This window comes from Puma concolor, chromosome D3 (genome assembly GCF_028749965.1).
Source record: "Puma concolor isolate L17-30 chromosome D3, mPumCon1.1.hap2, whole genome shotgun sequence".
Classification (NCBI taxonomy): Eukaryota; Metazoa; Chordata; class Mammalia; order Carnivora; family Felidae; genus Puma; species Puma concolor.
The window spans coordinates 26,649,424-26,670,885 of NC_141678.1; the positions used below are offsets into that span (position 1 = coordinate 26,649,424).

The 21,462-nt window shown below is 52.2% G+C and overlaps 1 protein-coding gene across 3 annotated transcripts in view; it reads right to left on the reverse strand.

The window, feature by feature from the left end:
- The window catches only part of MYO18B (myosin XVIIIB), a 258,994-nt gene that overhangs the window by 175,172 nt on the left and 62,360 nt on the right, over nt 1–21,462 (reverse strand). For all 3 annotated transcript variants that reach the window (XM_086682197.1, XM_086682198.1, XM_086682199.1), the window contains 5 exons: nt 16,627–16,800; nt 13,593–13,683; nt 12,273–12,465; nt 8,784–8,864; nt 6,652–6,799 (listed from right to left, as the gene is read on the reverse strand). In XM_086682197.1, coding sequence (XP_086538323.1) covers nt 6,652–6,799; nt 8,784–8,864; nt 12,273–12,465; nt 13,593–13,683; nt 16,627–16,800 — 687 coding nt within the window. The remainder of the gene's footprint in view (nt 1–6,651; nt 6,800–8,783; nt 8,865–12,272; nt 12,466–13,592; nt 13,684–16,626; nt 16,801–21,462) is intronic.

A 21,462-nucleotide genomic window follows, 5' to 3' on the forward strand; every position in this document is an offset into this window, starting at 1 on the left:
CTCATGGAAATAGATACATAATTATTAAGTATTTTGAAAATCACTTTGAAATGGCATCAACCAAATAAGTGCACAGCCTACACTTGGGAGACGCTGACTGGCACTTGGTCACAAGGGGCAGCGCGGGGGAGCCCGAGGTGCTTGGAGCTTCGAGAGAAGGTCTGCATTCAAATCCTGACTCTTCCTGCTACTACCGTGTGTCAGGGGCCAAACCTCTTAAGTCTCTGACCCTCTGTCTCTTCCTCCGTGAAATGCAAATTATACATACCTCCCGGGGTGACATAAATCTTAAAAGAGATAACATGCGTAAAGAATGTTGGCAGTGTGCCTGGCACACAGTAGTTGCTCAGTAAGCCGTAGTGGGCGTCCCAGCCACTTCCTGCAGTTGACCTTGTGCGGATGTTCTGGAGCCACAAAGCATGTATCTCCGTATTCCCAATATTCGGCGTCTCGTGCCTGGTAGACGCGAATGGAGCCCGGAAGTGCTTGTGGAAGGAATGAATGAGCGAATCCTAGTCATGAGTCAATCACGTCACTCTGACTGCGGTGAGCTCTCAGGTTGAGAAATGGACCGGACCCGGACCAATTACCATCAGGAGCGGTAGTATTGTTTTGGTTCTTCCACGTATTCCGAATTTCTGTGAGTTCCCTTCCTCCTACTGTCCCAGGGTCCTGAGTCCTTTCCTCAAAGGCTGATTTTCCACTGCTCGGCTGCCGTGAGCTAGGAAACAGGAAACCTGCGTTTCCCGGAATTCTGTACGCAGTCAACAGACTCTGAGGGTCTGCAGATGAGGAGGGGACGTGGCTTCTGCACTCGTGTGTGGCTTCTGAGAGGCCCTTTGTGTTCAATACCCCAGGGCTGACCGAGGTCACCAGCAAGGGGCACTTGTGATGAAGTCAAGTCTTTCTTCCTCAAGTGCTTCCTGTGAGGCCTCCAGGGCCATGCAGTCCCTGCCCTCAAGGGGTCACCTTCCAATGAAAGCAATGACAAAGCGTCTTGACTGGAAGCAGCTTGAGGGCAGAGACCACGTTCATCCACAGTTATGTCTAGCAGCCAGCACAGAGCTGGGCTCTGAATGAGGACCCCAAGAGCATTGGAGGAGGAGGAGGAAGCAAAGGCAAGAGAGAAGAAAGGACATTCGTGTTTGCTAAGCCCCAGCCAGCTTCTGCTGCACATACTATGTGCATGATGTCCCTCGATCCCGCTCAGGTCTGTCACGTGAACATCGCTGGGCTGGTTTTCTAGAAGGTGACAGGGAGGTCCAGAGATGAGACAGCTCGGCTGAAGTTGCATAGCACGTGTGGGCAGAGCCGGGGAGAGGATACGGGTCTGCTGGCCCAAAGCCTGTGTTCATCCGGGTGGTGGATGGGTATGTGGAGGCATCACAGCCCCGGGAAGCCACTCCCAGGCTCCCAGGGGGCCCGCTCGGTCCTCTCGCCTTCCCCCTTCTTCAGAGGTGATTTCAACCACAGTGTTGTCCATCCAAGCACTGCGGGGGCAGCTCTCGCTTTCAGGAGCCCCAAGGAAACGGCGATAAGACAGAACCTGACTCGGTGCACCTCCCTCGTGTCTCTCCCAGAAGCCCGAGCCCCCAGACTGGGGTAGGGGACTCTCGGGCCCCTGCGATCCCAGCAGCCACCCTCTATGTCTGCACTGTGAATGCCTGTCGCCTGTCTGCCGGCCTGGGCTCCGTGGGGGCTGCCTGCTGGCACGGCAAAGACACCTTCGTTGAGAAGTAACAGCAAAAGCACCGGGTTAGCCAGAAAGCCCCACGTGTTCTGCCTGATGGAACATTCTCATTAACTCTGAGCTCCCCAGAAAGCCCTAGAGACAAAAGACCTTTTTATTTGTCACCAAAATATCTGAATTAATGGGTCTATCTCGGTGGGGCCAGGACTGGAACATTGTCTCCCTTGGAAACTGACAAGCCTCAGGACAGCCTGCTCGGGGTGTCTGGGATCGGCACGTCAGACCTCATGGGAGAAGGAGCAGGTGCCACAGATCTCCCTGAATCCCCCCCTGCCCTAGCCATACCCTACATGACACCTTCTCCCTCCGACCCGACTCGGGTGTCATTTGCCTAAAAGTCAGGATCCAGAAAACATTCCATTCGAGGAATCCATTTCATTCGACTCCGGATCATCGGGTTTTCACATATACATCCATTCTGTATCAAGGATTCATTGTAGTCTTTGGGCCAGCATCATCCTGGCTGACGCAGGCAGAGGTGACCACCCAGCCCCTGTCCTCTCGAGCCTGACATTCCCATGAGGACAGATGCGTGATGTCCAGTGGGAGGGCTGCAAGGGAGAAGGGAAAAACAGAGAACAGGAAGCATTCTAGGCAGAGGGAACTGCCAGTGCAAAGGCCCTGAGGCGGGAGTGTGCTTGGGGTGTTTCAGAAGCAGCCGAGAGCGTGGTGTGACTGGAACAGTGACTGGAACAGAGCGATGGAGGAGAGGGGAAGGGAAAATGGCAGATGTCCACGGAGGGCTTGCTGGGTCCCAGGCATAAGAGAGATAGCCGAGAACAAGACAGAGGGGCACCCTGCACCCTCATCGATCTTACAGGGTAGTTGGGGGACGGAGGAGAAGCCAGGGAAGAAGCAAACATTCCAGAGCCTGGAGAGGCCCCTGAAGGAAATAACCAGGAGGTCAGGGTGGGTCAGAGGGGCTGCAGAGGGGACAGCTTCAGACAGGGGTCCAGAAGGTCTCTGAGGAGGACAAGGCACAAAGGCGAGGGAGGAAGATGTAGAAATCTCTTGCACACCTTAGCTCATCCGTCCTCACACGAGCCCCCTGAGGTGGTGTTACCATTATTACCCTTTTACAGACGGGGGAAGTGACTTTGCACAAGTCACACACATTGCAGTTTAGCGGTGGAGCCAGGATCCAGCCCAAATCTCTGGGGTCCAAAGCCTGGGTGAGCTTTTAAGAGCTCTGCGTCCCGTTTTCCTGTGGATCTGAGAGAGGGTCTCCCTCCACCCCACAAAACCACTCCCAAGCCCTGGGGCCGTTCCCTGAACACAGGGGCCACCTTCGGAGCCCAGACGAGGGATGGGGGTCTGCCTGGCCTCTGGGGAGAGGACTCCCAGGCTCAGCCCTGTCTCTGCTCTCAGGTGCCTACAGGGCCCCGGAAGCCACCTGGCCTCTCTGAGGCCTCACTGACCCCGCCATAGGTGGGAGGTAGTAGAACCCACAGTCCCAGGCTCCACAAATAACCGTTCCCTCTGCCCCTCCGTCCTTGTCCACCAGCTGGCCCAGGGGCAGAAGTACTTTAGAGAACACAGATGACCCTGGGACAACAGAGGTAATCACTGCCAGGAGTCAGGCCAGCACTAGGACCCTGCAGGGCGAGGGCAGTCCAGGGTTGCATCCTGCCCGTCCTGGGCCCTCACTCGACACTTTTGCTCTCACAGACCCCTTCTGCTATTATATATATTTACATGATTATATTCATGGCTATGTTGGTATAAGGGCAAATAGTATTAAATAATATATAAGCACACTGTATCAGTTTGCTGTGGCTACCATAACAAAGTACCATAGCTGGGGGGTTTAAACAACTGACATGTGTTTTTCTCAAAGTCCTGGAGCTGGAAGTCCAAGGTCAAGGTGTGGGCAGGGCTGTTTCCCCTGAGGCCTCTCTCCTGGGCTTGTAGCCGGCCATCTTTGCTCTGTGCACATCTGAGTCCTAATCTCTTCTTGTCGGGCCACCAGCCATATGAAATTAGGACCCACAGCAATGACCCCAGTTAACCCTAATGACCGTTCTAAAAACCTTCTCCCTAAATACAGCAAATACAGCACATTCGGAACTCCTGGAAGCTAGGACTTCAACACGTGAATGTGCGGTGAGATACAAGTCAGCTCATAACTTACAGGCATACAGGGCCTCCTGGGAGGCTCAGTCGGTTAGGGTCTGACTTTGGCTCAGGTTATGATCTCATGGTTCGTGAGTTCGAGCCCTGCATCGGGCTCTGTGCTGACAGCTCGGAGCCTGGAGCCTGCTTGAGATTCTGTGTCTCCCTCTCTGTCCTTCCTCCACTCACGCTCTCTGTCTCTCTCAAAAATAAATAAACGGTAAAAAAAAAAAAAATGTTTAAACACACATACAAATACATGTATAACCTATTTTTAAATGTTTATTTTTGAGAGAGAGAGCCGGGGAGGGGTAGAGAGAGAAGGAGACATAGGATTCAAAGCAGGCTGTGCGCTGATGGCTGAGATCCCGACGCGGGGCCCAAACTCACGAACTGTGAGATCATGACCTAAGCCGAAGTTGGACGCTTAAGTGACTAAGCCACCCGGGCGTCCCCACGTATATCATATAGTTCATTTTTTTTCTTCTGCCTTTAACAGAAATTAAAACATCTGCATGGGCCCCTAAAAGCACTGTGTCTGGGGAAGCTGACCGGGCTGGTCACTGAGGAGCTAAATCCTCTGGGACTCATTTGGGTCCTGATGCTCTGAGCTTGGGTCAGGGAGGGCTGCTGGAGCCATCACATGCCGCTGCTGCTTCTGCTCAGAAAATCTTGTCCCGATGGCGAGTACAGGAACGTTCCGTGAATGTCCGGGACAGAGGCCTCAGCTGGTCCCCGTGGGGCAGGCTTCTGCCATCGCCAGCCCAGCGGATGACAGCGATGAGAGCTGTCATAACGTCTTTCTCCAAATGTCCTCCCAATTTCCTGTAAACTACTCCAGGTGGGCGTCCACCCCAAACATTCCATCGGAATGGCACGGGTCTCCGTTGCCAGGGACCTCCACGTGGCCACATCGATGGCCACTCCTCAGCCACGCCTCACCTGACCTCTCAGATGAGGTCAGCACCCTCCCTCCTCCGGTGGCGTCCAGAGTGCCACATTCTCCCGGCTTCCTTCCTACCTCCCTGGCCACCCCTCCTGTTGCATTTGCCGGTGACTGGACTTGACCCTGGGCCTTGACATTGGCATGTCCCGGGGTTGAATCCTCTGCCATCTTCTCTTCCAGCCTGGATTCCCTTAGTGCTCGGACCCAGAAGCGTGGTCCTCAGTCTTCTTACACATTTACTCGCTTTATCATCCTCTGCTAGAATGTCAGCCCCGTGGCGGCGGAGACATTTGTCTTGTTCAGGGATGGGTCTCCCAGCCTAGGACATGGCTGCCACATAGGAGGTGCTCCATAAATGTTGTTGAAGGAATGAGCCCGGTCCCTCCCGCCATGCCAGCGGGAAGCCTGAGGGCATCCAGGTGGAGGGGGGCGCATCGCAGGAGATTTTGATCCGGACAGAGAGCATTTGCCATCTGCCTTCTGACACTCACGCTCTGGGCGATCTTAGACACCTCTACCAGCATCTGTCTGGAGCTGAGAGTCCTCAGCTTGGAGGGTAAGAATACCAACCACCAGATACGTGACAGATTTCTCCAACCCCTTAGAAGACGGGAGTCCCATTCTTCATCGCCATTAACAGCCCTGTCCTTGTTGATCAGTACTTGTGACCCTCGGCTGCCCGTAACAAAGCTGCTACGTCTCTGACCCAATCGCTGTAGCAGAAATTCTGGTGAGAGAGAGGCAGGGGTGACCCCTATTCCTACTGTGTGAGCACCCCACCCGGGGCTATTTGAGGTCTGCTCAGAGTCACCCTGCCGAAGCACGGACAGCCAGACAGGAACCTGGGGCTGAATGAAGCCAAAGCCCATGACCTCCGACCTCGTGGTTCCTTCTGGATGTCTCCATCTCTCCTCTTGATTCTCTCTCCCCCACCAACCCAGCCCATCACCAAACGCTGTGTGTTCTGCCTGCTGAATACCTCCATAGCCTGCCCACCTTCTCTCTCACCTCCCTGGCCGCCTTCCACGAACTTTCCAGAACTTGAATCTGACCTTACCTCCTGTTGCCTAGAATCCTTCATGACTTCTCATAGTTCTGGGGTTGAGACTAATGTTTTTGGGGGGGCGGGGCACAAGAGCCTCTGGCAGTCTGAGCCCAGATGACATCTCCAACCTTGTCCTGACTCCCTGGATCGTGGAAGAATTAGGTCCGCCTGACGCACACCATCAAGCGGGTCTGTCCTCCTAGGTTCACCAGATGATGTGCTTATCTGTTAGCTTGTCCACAGTCTCTACCCACGTCCTCCCTACGAGGACACAGGCCACACCAGGCTGGCTCATCGTTGCATAGCAAGGTTCTCAGAACAAGGTAGCCACTCAAAGGGGCGCCTGGGTGGCTCAGTCGGTTGAGCGTCTGACTTTGGCTCAGGTCATGATCTCACGGTCTGTGAGTTCGAGGCCCGCGTCGGGCTCTGTGCCGACCGCTCAGAGCCTGGAGCCTGCTTCCGATTCTGTGTCTTCCTCTCTCTCTGCCCCACTCCTGTTTGCACTCTGTCTCTCTCTGTCTCTCAAAATGAATAAACGTTAAAAATATTTTTAAAAAAGGTAGCCACTCAATGTATTTGTTGACTACACGAATGAATGAACACGTGAATGAATGAACACGTAAATGAATCAAAGCACACGCAGGCATGTGCCCAGACATCTGTGCGCTCCGACCCCCACCCCCACCCCGCCTCATGCAGGCCTTGTCAGGGCTTTTCCTGCAGCAGACAAGGACAGATTCCAAGTCCCAGGCTGGACTCAGCACCCTTCTCCCTTCATCTTTCACCCTACTCCCTTACCTTCGGCCTCAGCCCCTTTCTTCTCAAAGGCTGCACAGAGACGCTCGAGCACCATGCTGTCACTGGAGCCCTCCACCCGGAATTCCTCATCCAAGAGCCAGAAAAGGCCCCTGGAGTCCTCAGCACCTCCAACAGCTGGTAAGCGGACCTGGTGGAAAACCCAGGATCACCGAGGAGCCCTGATCCCTGACAGAGGCCAGTCCTAGGCTTCTCTTCCTACCTACAGGAGTCGGGAGATCTGAGTCCCAGGCATCATGGCTCAGACGTGCTGGCCCGGAGCCATGATCCCTCCCACCCCCAGATGCTCAGTGTGGGAACCTCAAACCTTAACAAGCTCTCAGTTTCAGGAGGTACATTCCGGCCTCTGTCCTCACTTCCTGTGTGACCTTGGGTAACTTACTGCACCACTCTGAGCCTCATTTCCTTTTATGGAAAGTAGAGACTGGCAATACCTTCCTCAGAGGGCTGCAGTGAGGAATTAACAAGGGAGAGCACTCTGTAAATTACACATTCCAGAGGCAAACAAGCAGCTGGGTGTTATTTGTGCACAGCCACACATCAAAGGATTAATCCCATCCATATCGCTTTCTCTTAGAAATCTGCGTTTTTTTAAACTAAACTCTTAAGAGGGGGAGGGGAGCGCCCGGAGAATGTTCTAGAGGAGAAGGTGAACTTGGCTTCATAGCACAGCACGGAATTTTAAATCGAGCCACGAGCTTCAGAAGCCGTCTAGGTAACTCTGAAGTTTCGTTCACAGTGACAGAGAGAGACCTGGAGAGTCTAAGGGCCCACAGTGAGTGGACACCACCGAACTGGCCCCAGTGCTTATGGTGGAAATGTGACGCGTGCGGTGACCAGATGTCCCCTGGTGACTGGGACTGCGGCACCTCCCAGGACGTGAGCATTTCGGCGCTGAAGCCAGAAAACCAGGATGGTTGGGTGCCCCACCCACCCCCCTCGGAGGGCCAGAGAGGAGAAGGGACACACACCCAGGGTCACACGGAGGGGCACCGGGGCAGAACCAGAGCTGGATCCCAGCTATCCCGAGCCTTCACCTCACCTTTCTTTATGGGGGTTGAAAGTGGCAGCCAGCCCATCCTCAGCTGGGAAGGTAGCTATTCCCAGCCGCTGTACAGGCGTCCAGGGGACCCCACCGCCCCTCCCTCCTCACCCTGCCTGGGTCGTCCCTCCAGGCCAGGAAGCATGAAAGCGAAGGGGGATCAGCCCAAGAGGGGCCAACAGGAAGCATAAACAGGCAATGGCCGCTAGGGCTCACGGACAAGGCAGCTTTGCGGGGACAGGTGCAGGCCACTATGAGCCAAGAAAAGGCTTGGAACCCACCCCGGGCCGGCAGGAGACAAAGAATGAGAAAAGTGGCCGCCTGTGGTATCACCCGGCAGGAGAAACATGTGACCTGCAGGCCACCTCGCATGCCCCCAGCAGCTTGCCAGCCACTTTAGACGCCGGATCTCATCAACATTCACAGCCGCCCCAGGGGAGACCACCGTTCCCATTTTGGAGATGAGAAAACTGAGCCCAGAGAGGCGATGGGATATGATCAAGGTCACCGGGATCGGCCCCGAATCTGGCAAGTTGAGTGAAATGGCCCAGGGCAGTTCTGAGAGGGGGTTGAGCAGAGGTATGCGGGTCTGGGGCCAGCCCCGCGGGCTCTTGGGATAGGAGAGAAAAGTGAAGACTCAGGTATCCCCCAAACTGAAGGCCATTGATGCCTGGACCCACCATCGCCCCCACTCTCATCCCCCAGTGGCCCCTATTCTTCCTGTGTCTGCTGGACTTTGCACTTGAGTCTGAGGTCCTGACCTTTCCAGACGAGCATCCATCCACTGGGCACTGGACCTGAGCCCCCCTCAGCTTAGCACCGAGCACAGACTCAGACATCAAGTAGAGGGGTGGTCCTCAACCTGAGAGTATTTGAAGATTCGTTGCCCCGGGGCCACACCCTCGGATCAGTCTGGGAGTGGGTCACCAGCTTCAGTGTCTTTAACAACCCCTGGGCCATTCCAGGGACAGATAGCATTGAGAACCAGTGGCTTCAAGACTCGAGTCATCTAGTATTTCAATTAAAACCTCCGTGGCATCTCAGAGCCTCAGTCGGCTGGGCCCCACGTTACCTGGGAAAGATTCTGGTCCACGACAGCCACCGTGGTCCCTGGGGAAGGCTCCGGGAGATCAAAGGGCACGGGAATACCTTCCTGCAAAGTCACAAAAGTTCAACATTAGTTCCTTCCGTGAGCTGACTGGGGTGGAAAACTTCTAGAGGAGAAAAGAGAAGTGAGGGCTTTTGCCTTCCCTTAACTTTTTTCTTATTATCATTTTTAAAATAGTTTTTTAAAGTAATCTCTACACCCAACATGGGGCTTGAACTCACAACCCCGAGATCAAGAGTCACGTGCTCCACTGACCGGGCAAGCCAGGCTCCTTCCTATTATCGTTTTTTTAATTGTGGTAAAATACAAACGGCATAAAAATCTACCTTTTTAAGTGTAGAGCTAGAGGCATTAAGTAGACTCACAGGTTGTGCAACAGTCACGACCCCCCACCTCCTGAACTTTGTCATCTTGCAAAACAGAAACTCTGTCCCCAATAAACACAGGCTCCCCGTCCCCCCTCCTCCGCCGCCAGCCCCTGGCAACCACTATTCCACTTTCTGTCTCTAGGAATTTGACTTCTTGTGAGCATCTCACATGAGTGGAGTCATACGGGATCTGTCCCTTGGTGACTGGCTTATTTTGCACTCAGTATAATGTCCTCAGGGTTCATCCACGTTGCAAAGGATCAGAACTTCCCTCCTTTCTATGGTTGAATAACAGCCTATTGTGTGGACACTTATTTACGCAGGAATTCACCATCCACTGACAGACACGTGGGTTGCTTCTAACTTTTAGCCATTACGAATAATGCTGCTGTGCACATGGGTGCAAATATCTCTTCGAGACCTTGCTTTCAATTCTTTGCGGGTAGATACCCAGAGGGAGAATTGCTGGGTCACATGGTAATTCTATTTTTTTTTTTTTTAATTTTTTCCCAAACCAGCATCCTGTTTTTCACAACAGCTGCACCGTTTTAGATTCTCACCAGCAACACACAGGTTCCCATTTCTCCACATCTTCACCAACATTTGCTGTGTTCTGTTTTTGGTTTCGTTTATGTTTTGATAGTAACCACACTACTGGGTATTAAGTGATATCTCAATGTTTTGCTTTGCACTTCCCTAAATTTCATGGGCTTATTGGCCATTTGTATATCTTTTTTGGAAAAGTATCCATTCAAATCCTTTGCCCTTTTTTCAAGCAGGTCGTCCGTATGCGTCTCTCAACACCCCATAGCCTTTGTATGAGAAGAAGGGTTGTAGACCGACATTCCAATAACATCCTGACCTTGTTCATCCTGGCGGGCTGTCAGCAATCGTGGTGACAGCTTTATCAGGAGCCGGTCATTCAATCCAAACTTTTCTAGGATTTACCGAGTAGCTAATGAGCGCTGGGCTGAACACTGGGTGCCCGAGGGAGCAAGCGTAAACTAGGGCTAATGACAGTCACCTGCAATACAAAAGTCACCAGAAATGTGCGGGCACGGCTATGCACCACGATGTTCATCGCAGTGCTGTTTACAATAGCTTAATCGTGGAAAACAGCCAGACGTGCAAAGGAGGGTGGAGACAGAATTGGACGTAACCACTGAAATGCATGATTACTAAAAGCTGCACGTGGAAGGAAGACACGTGCATAGCATGATGGTGGGCGGAAACCAGCAGACAACGACATCCTGTATAGGGAAGGATCAGAAATCTGCAGAGAAGACGATAAATGGAAAACAAGTGGTATAAAATACAGACAGCAGTCACAATGGTCGCCTGTGGCCGGCGGGGCTAAAGGAGATTAGGTTTTCTGCTTACGGACACTTCTATGCGCTTTCCAGTTTTTGAAGAAAGAACACGTATTGCTTTGATCATCAGAAATAACTTGAGATATTGTGGGAGCTGCTGTCATGTACTGAATACCTAATACAGCCTGGACGTTTTCTATCCTACTTCATAAGATACTCAAAGCAGCCCTTTTAGGCGGTGTGGTAAGAATGATTTTAAAAATAGCCCCTGTTGTCTCCCCTTCTGTGCCTCTCTCTCTTGCAGTTTCTGCCATCAGGAAGGGGAACCTATTTCCCACCCCTTGAGTCAGGGCTTAGCCCCGGACCCACTGTGACCAACTGAATACATGAGGGACATTGCCAAGTCCAAGTTGAGGACTCGAGGGGCCCAGCACATGCCTGCTCATCTCTTGGAACCCTGCCCAGTGCCGTGAGAGCAGCCTGGGCTAGCCTGCCGGAGGATAGGACATTCCACTCCTGGCTCACAGAGGAGTGATCCCAGCCAAGGCCTGCCCGGATCAGCTCACGGCCATCTGACCCCCAGACACAGGAAAGCACCAGCCAGGACCATCAGAGCCACCCACCCACCCTGCATCTGCCCACAGACACAGGAGCTGGCTCAGCCAAGACCAGAGAACTGCCCAGGCAATCCAGAGACTTGTAGGCAATAACAAGAGGTAATTTTTTAAAGCCACTAGATCCTGGGGGCACTTTATTACGTAGCACTATTGTGGCAGTTGATAACTGATACAGGAATCATTTCTATTTTACATGTGACAGAACCAAGGATCAGAGAGGGCACGTGCCTCTCCTAAGGCCACACAGCCAATAAGTGACAGAGCTAGAGTCAGATGCCAGGGCTTATCATCAGCATCACGTATTTGAGATTTATCCATGCTGATGCTTTCATGTTCATTGCTGTCCAGGTTCCAGCCAAAAACAACAAAAAAAAAAAAAACAAAAAACAACCAAAAGCAAAACAACAAAAAAACAAACCATAATTTCAACACCTGTTATCCTACTGATAGGCAAGATGATCATTTCTAACATTTTGCCACTAGCACTTGCTGGAGTCAACGCGGTCCCCTTCAGGGAGGAAGGAGGGGGTGGATAGGCCGGGGGCGTCCTGGGTGCTGGCAGTGTTCCCCTTTCGCCTTGGGTGACACATGCATGAGTATGTTCATTGGGATAAATTCACTGAGCTGGCCTCCCCTGCTTTATGCATTTTCTGTGTGAATGTTATATTTCAATTTAAGCTGCTTTTTTTTTTTAAAAAAAGCAAGAAGAGAGGGCTGGCAAGGAAAGTACCTGTACATGTTTCCTGGTTCATGCCCCTAGAGAAGTGCACCTTGGGCTTTGTTAGCTATTACCACGCTAGGATCCAAAGGGCTGCGTGTCTCCTTATGTCCAGTGTTTTCATCCACCCACTGAGCACAAAGGGCTTTCCACCGGGAAGACGCAAGAGGAACAGGTCACGGCAATGAAGGGACAGCCAGGGGAGCAAGGCCTGGGGAGCCCCGAGTTCCCTGGTGTCTGTGGACGGGAGGGCATGGGGGGCCGTGCATGGAGATGGGGAGGCAGCAGAGGCCCCGGGGAGCCGGGGTCCGGAGTTAGGGCTTTGTTCGGTGGCGGGCCAAACAGGATGAAACCAGGGGTTACCGAAGGACCAGACCATTCCCCCCCAGCCCCGGCTGGCCTCACTCCCGCCGCTAAGCCCCGCGGAAAGCCTGTCACACCTGTCGGTATCGCTCCAGCGCAGAGACGAAGGTCCGCTGGTAGAAAAGCAGCTGTAATCGTTCATGGGCGTAATTGCGGCACAGCTCCTCGAAGGTGGCCGCCCGGTCCTTGCACTGGTGCCGCGGGTTCTGAAAGCCCGGGGGGTCCACCACCATGATGGAGGCCATGGAGAGGTGGCAGGAAGAGAAAGACCTGGGGAGAGAGGGGCGAGGCCCCGAGGCCACATGGAAACTTCCGGCCCTGCTGGTCCAAGTCTCTCCCACTCCCCCCATCACAAACGTGGAGAAACTGAGGCAGCATGCTGGGTGGATATGGGCATCCAGCCGATCTAGCGCCAAAACGAGACTCAATACTGATTCCAGGGTGTGTGACCTGAAGCAGGTTAATTAACCTCTCTGAGCTAAGGTTTCCCCAACTCTTAAATGACAGTAGGATGAATAAGATGATCCCAGGGGATACAGTAAGGATCAAGGGAGTCAGGAGCACCTGGGTGGCTCAGTCGGTTGAGCGTCCGACTTCAGCTCAGGTCATGATCTTGCAGTTGGTGAGTTCGAGCCCCGTGTCGGGCTCTGTGCCGACAGCTCAGAGCCTGGAGCCTGCTTCGGATTCTGTGTCTCCCCCTCTCTCCGCCCCTCCCCCACTCATGCTCTGTCTCCGTCTCTCAAAAATGAATAAACATTTTTTAAAAATTTTAAAAACAAGCCCTTTCAAAGGGGTGCTTGGGTGCTCGCTCATTCGGTTGAGTGGCCGACCGGCTCGGGTCATGATCTCGCAGTTTGTGAGTTCGATTCCCTCATCATGCTCACTGTGTCATCACAGAGCTTGCTTCTGATCCTCTGTCCGTCTGTCTCTGTCTCTCTCTCTCTGTCCCTCCCCTGCTCGCTCTGTCTCTCTCTTTCAAAATAAATGAATTTTAAAAGCTTAAAAAATATATTTTAAATGTCACAAGGCGAGGGAACCAATTAGCGCAGGCCCTTGTCCTGACTTAGCAGTTCCCCCCAAATTGTTGATTTTTATTGCTGGTATCTTACGATCACCATTAGTAAGAATTGCTTAAATACATTCTTTCTTTTAATCCTCGCAATGATCCTGGGGGACAGAGCTATTTCGCAGGTGCAGAGGGGAGGTCCGAGAGATGAACAGCTATGCCTTGGGTGGCCAAGGTGGAATTTAAACCCAGCACTGCCCGGCTCAAAAACTCACTCTTCTCTTGTTAAGAAACAAACAAAACAAACAAAAAACAAACAAAAAAACAAAAAAACTGCTGAAGCGCCCCCTGCTTGGGCTCATCTGTGTGCCTGCAAAGAGGCCGCTGTTACCTGTTGATGAGTGAGACCACAGCCGCAAAGAGCTCTTGGTACAGGCCCGAGGCCATCCCCTCCACACACTCCACGCCCGTCATCTTGAGCCCTGGAGTGGAAAAGAGGGAAAGGCAGACATCCGTGGTCAGGACCTTGCCTGGGGCCAAGGACCACGCTCCACAGGCATCACTGCTGGCCTTCGAGAACCCCTACTCCACTCACATACCTCCCTCCACTGCCGAAATTGTGTACCCACACTCTTAGGACTAAGCCCAAGTGTCTTATCGGGACTTACGGGGTTCTGAGTAACCTGCCCTACGTCTTCTCCAATGAGCGCTCCTTCTCATCGCTTGGGGTCAACCCAGTGTCACCTCCCAGGGCAGCCTGCCTTGACCACCACTGTGTTAAGCCAATTCTCAGGCAATCTACCCCCTCAAAAGAACTGTTAGTATACAAGACAGTATTGGTAGCCACAGGTTCTTAGGCTGCACAGTGGACATATCTGTCTGCTGGTCATCGTGTCCATCCATTTATTTGTCTGGGCTCTAGGCTTTTCTCATCTTGCACGAATGAAACTGTATACCCTTCACTCATTCCCCTCCCCCCAGCCCCCGGGTAACCCCCACCCTATTCTCTGCTTCTATGAGTGTGACTGTGTTAGATTCCACCTATAATTGGGAACGTGAAGTGTATCATTCAGTTGTAAAAAAAGGAAATCCAGTCACTCACTACAACACGGATGAACCCAGAGGACATTATGCTACGTGAAATAGGCCAGACACAGGACAAAGGTACCCTGCTCTTAGAGCACTGAGCTCAGTATATCTTTACTGTGTAGTTATTTTATTAACAACCTCCCCCCATGTCCGTGCCCGGCAGCAGGCCGGGAGTGACCCGAGAATGGGGACCGTCTCTGGGTGTCTTGGCTCCCAGATCCACAGTGCCTGACACATAGTAGGCACTCAGTAAATTTCTGTTGTTCCCTCTTTCTGGAGGGAACTTTGGCAATCCTGTGGCAGAGGCCATAAAATGTTCATACACTTGGACTTAATAATTTCACTCCTGGGCTTTTAATCCTAATGAAATATTCAGAGGAACAAAGATCTCTGGGTACATATGTTCTCCTGATTGTTGATTACATTGGATGAAAATCGCTTTTTTGAAGCAACTTGGATATCCAACAATAGCAAACGGGGTTAGATAATTTGTAGTCTGTGCAAAGGAGTGCTTGAAGTCAGGCAGAGATGAATTTGGAGAGAGATGGAAAAGTGCCTACTTGTGATGTTAGGATGAATGAAAAGGCTTAGCAAACTATTAATACAGTCACGGTCTCAATTTTGTTTAAACACACACACACACACACACACACACATACACACGTCCCATTAAAATAGCTAGCCCTGATTAGGGTGCCTTGAATGAAGCAGAGTGAGAATTTGCGACGGGAGGGTCAGATTGTAAATCCTGACCCTCAGGTTTCGGGTCCATCCGCAGAATCGGAAACACGATTTTCAAATCTGCGCTGTGCCTGGAGATACAATTCTGTTTGTACATTCCAGGCAGCCCCAGTGCAGCCCCAAGGCACTTCCCAACCCTCCTGCAGCTCCACTCCCAACCTGAGCTGTTGCTAGGCAACCCACAGCCTCTCCACATCTCTCCAAAGCTTGCTGGTCCCCTGTCTGCTTCACATCTACCCTTGATACCTTGGCCTGAGATGTAATTAGCGCTGATGTCGGAATGTGTGTGCACATATGCTCATGTGTCTGTGCACACTGGTGTGCTTCCTGCGTGCCTGTGCGTGTGTGTGGTGAATGTCTGTGCACCTGTACATGTGCATGTGTAGTGTGAGCCTGTGGGCCTGTGGTGTGTGTGTGCACGTGCATGTGTGTGACTGTGGGGCACGTGTGTGTGTTTCAGAGAGGAGGAGTGACCACAAGCAGACTACAGCTCACACCTGGACCCAGAAGTAGACAAAAGGCTAGTGGCGTCCAGGTGACATTAGCCATCAAGCGGAAGTCCTTAGAGGTGCGGCAGCTCCAAGGATCTGAGGGGCCTCGAAGAGATGGGTCCCCATACCACAATTCGAAACAGTGCTACCCACTGATGCCAGACTCTGCAGTCTCTGAGACAACCACTCTTAGTTCTCAGAGACTCCTGGGGTTCCAGGAGGTCCCTCTGTCCTCACTTTCTGCAGCCAAAGCATCTGGCTGGTGGAGGCTGCAGATCTGGGACCCAGCCGATCACACTCCAGCAGGTGCCATACGAAGCCCTTCGGCTTCCCCCCACCCCTCACATCAGTCCGAGGCACCTCTGCTCCTCCAACCACTCAGGCCAAAATCCTAGAAGCCACCCCAATCCCTTGCTTCTCCACTAGGGCCCATGTTATCATCTCTATTTGTACAAGAGTAGACCTTGAACATGTCTACCATTGCCTCCCTTGTGCAACCACCATCATCTCACTAAGTGACTGTGTAAGTTCCTGTGTGTCCTCCCTTCTCCCACCCATTCCCCTGTCTTCCCCCCTCCACCGGCTGAGCCATTTGAAGAACAAGTCACATCATGGCATTCCCTGCCTGTGCCCCTGCAAGGCTTCTCATGGGCCTGAGCGTAAAAACAAAAAACAAAAAATAGAGTCTTATGTGAGCTGGCCACCTCCCACCCCAGCTCTTCAGCCTCATCTACTATTCTCCCAGTCCCTTTTGCCATCCCGGCCTTATTTTGGTTCCTCACACTGGAAGGCCAGGCTTCTCCCGACAGGTAGGGGCTCAACAAACGTAATAGCCAATGGAAAAGTGTTGGTCCCTTGGCAGAACTCACAGCATCCCCCCTCCATAGCCCAGGGCGTCCTGCTGGGTTGCGGCAGAGACTTCAGGACCCTGGACAGCGCTACTTGCCCAGAAGCACCTTGCAGGTGGGACCCATGTCCACTTCCGCCCACAAGGGCTTCCCTTGCACCTGGAAGATCTGCATATAGTGTGTCCTGATGAGCAGGTGAACGTGTGTTGTAGTGTCCCCAGGGGCTGGCCCACCCAGAGAGGCAGCAGTGCGGCACCTGAGCTGGTCTCCTCGCCCTCAGGTCTCCGTCGGCCCGGCCCAGATGTCACTTGCTCGATGATCTGTCGCAAGTGGTGCTTGAAGGTGGCCGTGTTCAGCTCCTCATATTCGCAGCCCAGGGCCTCCGCTGCGTGGTTTGCCCACTCAAACCGCATGAACTGCTTCCGGCCGACTGCAAGAGGGACAAAGCAGAAGGACGGTGGTGAACCCCTGGGCATGGAGTGTGTGGGCTCCCAAGAGGACCTCGGGGATCTCGCCACCTCCCACCCTCTGGGCCACCCGCCCTCAGTGGGGAACCCCAAACCGCCCCAGGCAGGGGTCAGGTTTCCCAAGACATATGCTTTTCCTGCTTCCTTGCATTTGCATTGTTCACTTTTTCAAAGCAATTACAATGATCATGTGGACATTCTAAATGTGGAATTGGAGAATTGATAGTAAAAAAAGTATGAGTTGTCCACCTATGTATCCACTTACCTATCCATCCACCCACCCACTGCCCCCTGCCACCCACCTACCCATCCATTCAACTACCCACCCAGCCACACATCCGACCACCTGACTATCCATCCGTTTATTCAAAACACACGTATTGAGATCCTACTACGTGACAGGCACTGTGTCTGCCACAGAGAAATCAATGATGGGCACGACAGACAAGGTGCCTGTCCTCGTGGAGCCTACAATCTATTGAGGGAATTAGACAATAAACAAGAAAACAAATAGATGGACAAGATAACTTCAGTTGATAGAATTATAAAGTGATTCCCCTTTAAGGAGAAAATAAAGCCAAGAGATGAGATCAAGAGAAACTAAGAGCATCCCTGTTGATCCATAGTGGTCAGAGAGGGCTCTGTCTGAGGATGTGATGTCTGAGCTGGGTTATAAAAGGTGAGAAGGAGGTGGCTTCCTAAAGAAGTAGGAAAGAGCTTTAGAGAGGGGAGGAGGCGACTGTGCAAAGGTCCTGAGGCAGAAATAAGCATAGTGTATTAGAGAAATGCCAAGAAGGCCAGGTGGCTGGAAGGTAAGGGGGGGGGAGGGGGATGAAGAGAAGCCGAAAGAGGTTGAAGGAGCAATGGGGAACCACACTATGACCTATTATAAGGCCATTTAGGATCAACAGGCTGTACAACACAAACAATGCTTACAGCCAAACATTAAGTAAAAAGCAAATTAGAGAACTGTACCAGAGTATGATGTCAACTGTGTAAATCATTCTAAAGTGCTGTAAAAAAACAACAATGGTAAAAAGCAGGGCGCCTGGGTGGCTCAGTCAGTGAGCATCCGACTTCGGCTCAGGTCACGATCTCGCAGTTTGCGAGTTCGAGCCCCACGTCGGACTCTGTGCTGACAACGCGGAGTCTGCTTCTGATTCTGTGTCTCCCTCTCTCTCTCTCTCTGCCCCTCCCCCGCTCGTGTCCTGTCTCTCTCTCAAAAAATAAATACAAACATTTTTAAAAATTTGAAAATAGTAAAAAGGAAATATGTCCAAATATTAACAGTCATAGCTGGGTAAGGGGATTTTGTATTTTCTAAATTTTCTATGGTGCTTGTGTACTAATTTTATAATCCGAATAAAAAATTAATGGCTGATGAAAACAAATACGGGTGCCATCCTTAAATAATTTCTTCCATTACTTATCTTCCCATAAATGTTTCCCTCTTTGAAATAAAAAACACAGCCGCCCTAGGTTTCTCAATCCATCAGAAAGAGATCACAGGGCTTCAAGAAGACGTCTTGAAGAATCAGTCTGGTGGAAATTCGGAAAAAGATTTTATGTGATACTTGGGTGCCACCCAAGGGAAGGAGCCCTGCCCCCAGGTCACCGAGGGGCCACAATAGCTCCTGCTCATTGGCTTCCTCCTCCATGCCAGTTACTCAGCACTGATCATCACAAGAGAATATTCCCATTTTACAGATGAAAAAGCTGATTCAGAGAAGCCACCAGAAATCAGATGGACACTAAATACAAGAAGTACCATTTCACCAAAATCAGTCCCTCAGATACCCACTTTTAGGAAATTTGCCGTATCCTTGGGACCCTAGGTGAGACTTTCCTTAACACGGACTCATTTATCTTTTTCACTTAACTAAATATGTTGTGAGGAGAAATATTACAGCCTTATCTTAAATGAAAACCCACTTGTTGGAGGAGGCCATCCAGAGGACGTGACTGCCCATTGACCCTGGAGCTGGCCCTGGGCTCCTCACCCCCCTCCCCTCTCTGTGAAACGTACATTCTGCCCACGTTCCCATAGCGGGTGGGGGAGCTGTCTTAAAGGACTTAGCCTTGAGTGAGCAAGGTGTTGTTTAGACCATCTGGATTGAATATGCTGTATACACTTTTAAGATTTGGGTGGGTGGGTGCAGGGATGTACAGGGCTGGCCAGCAGAGAGAAGGCTCCTATGTAAATTCCCTTGCTTATTACACCTGCTGGCTACCAATCTGGAGTGATCTGTTTCTGTCTTTGGTCTCCCTGTGCCCTGGGTGAGCTGGGGCCAGTTTGCAAACCAACACCATTATCACTTGTCACAAACAGATAGCAGAAATAAATACAATATGAGCACAAAAGTATCAATAGATGCTAATTAGACACAGTTACCTGGGAGCCGGAGGTCTGCTCCGTGTCAAAATGGAAGATTAGTGACGGTTAGAGATTTTAAAGGCTGTTAGCCCCGAGTGAGTCTTCTTTCCCCCTGTGTTGGGGGTTGAAAGGCAATTAGGAGATAATGTTCTAGGTAGGCGATGTCCTGTCTCTCTCCTGCCCTGTCAACCCTCCTCTGCCACTCTCCAAAATATTCCCCTACACTCTGCCTGCAGTGACCTTCGGTACCTTGCTGAGTCAGGAGGGGAATCAGCCATGGCTCTTTCTGAAAAGAGGAGCAGTGAACAGGCTCGATCTGACTCTAAATCCTGCCTGACAAGGGGGATATTTCCCAGGGCCCAGTGCAGCATCCTGCTGGTGGCAGCATCCAGGGGGTGGGGGTGGGGGTGGGGTGGGGGGACACACAGGGAGCTTCGCCAGGAAAATGCGTGTTTTGCTTCCAGTTCCCTAAAGACTGGTTGGTGCACAAGATCCAACCCCATGGGTTCCCCTATATTTGTTCAGACATGGGTGGAAGACAGAGAACTGGGGGGTACCCGAGGCAGAGACAGGAACATGGACACTGGACCAGACAGCATCTGGGTCCTTATCCCCGCTTCTGCCATTCTCAGCTGCCAGTCTTTGGGCGAGGTGCACAGCCTTTTTGAGCCTCAGTTTCCTCATCTGTAAAATGGAGTCATAAAACCCCAAGCACTTCGTCACAGGGCTGCAAGGACTGGGTGAGATGGTTACACTTACGCGGGAGATACCCAACAGAGCGTCTGGCCCTGAGAAGGTGTTCATTAAATGTCTATTCCCTTCTCCACCTGTGAAATCAAAGAGGGCACCACTCACCCGACCGGGATTGTTCCGTCCTGGCGGCTGCAGGGACTCCTCCTGCAGATCTGTCTCTGGCTTCAGGAGAGGATTTGGGGGATGGATAATGAATCGGCGCCCTTCAGATTTGGGCCACGCCCCAGAGATTCTGAGCCAACTGAGGTAGGTCATTTCTCTTCCACGGAAAGGCAGACACACATGGGCTCAGCACCTCCTACCAACCGACCCCAAAGCCAAGCACAAAGCTGTCCTCAGAATGCCACCGGGTCTGGAGATTCCCACCCAAGTGATGTTCATTTATGCGATGTTTCCTTCTCCTGAAAAGCCATCACTTACTGAACAAGGACAGCCATCAAGCATCGGCATGTGCCGGGCACTGTGCGATGTGTTTCCTCACCCTCTTCTTTGCGCTCATAAAAAGCCTCTGAGGTAATTCAAAGATGTGGAACAGACCCGGCAAGGTCTAGTTTCTGGTCCAGGGAGTGAGTGGCAGAGCGGGATTCCCGCCCTCGTGTGCGGATCGCAGAGGGCGCAGAAGCCACCTGCTGGTGTGCCCGGGCAGAGTCTGTATGGCCGCTGCTCTATCCCGATCAGAGCTGGCACCAGGAAGTGCCCAACAAACGTTTGTAAAGTGGGTAATTACATGGTGGAAGGAGACGGCCAGCCCCACCTGCTTTCCCTCGCCGCTTCTCCAAGACCGGGGAGGGAGAGTCTCTGTGTTCTCCTCTCCCCCACGGAACCCGCCATCTGAACCTTAGAGACCGCCTTTTCTAACAGGGAAGATCAAATAAAAGACAACACAGAAGTGAGACCGACAGACAGGATGGAGCCGGCTCCTCGGAGGGGACTCTTTTTGGGGCGGGTTTGTGGATTTCTCCCTGCCTCTAGCCCCCTCCAAAGGGGGTCATGCAACTCAGCCCAGGTGCTTTCTCCCCACCCACCAGGAGGCAGGGAGCCTGTGCCCAGAATAACGCCAAAGCCACACGCAGAGATCATCTCAGGCCAGTGCACTTGGCTGTCAGCCTTTCTGCCGGTCCCTGGCGGGACACAGGGCCCCGTGGCAGGTAGGACCGCAGTCTGGCTTCTGCACACACCGTGCAGGGACCTGCTCCCTCTTCTGCAAGCGTCGCACAGGACACATGATGCTGAGCTGTAAGCAGGAAATGTTCCCTGGTGGCCCGCCTGTCACCCCTCCTCTGTCTCGCTCACCCAAGAAAAAGAAACCAGAAGGCCAATGTTTGACGATATCACAAAGGCCACCTGAATATCCTAACTTCAGCCAGCAGCACGTGCCATGCACCTTCCCACGCCAGGCGCTGGACTCAGCACCAAACACCGCTGCTGCCTCACTGAATCATCCCCGCGGCCCCAGGGGCCAACAGTAACATCACCACTTGGCTTAGGAAAACACCGG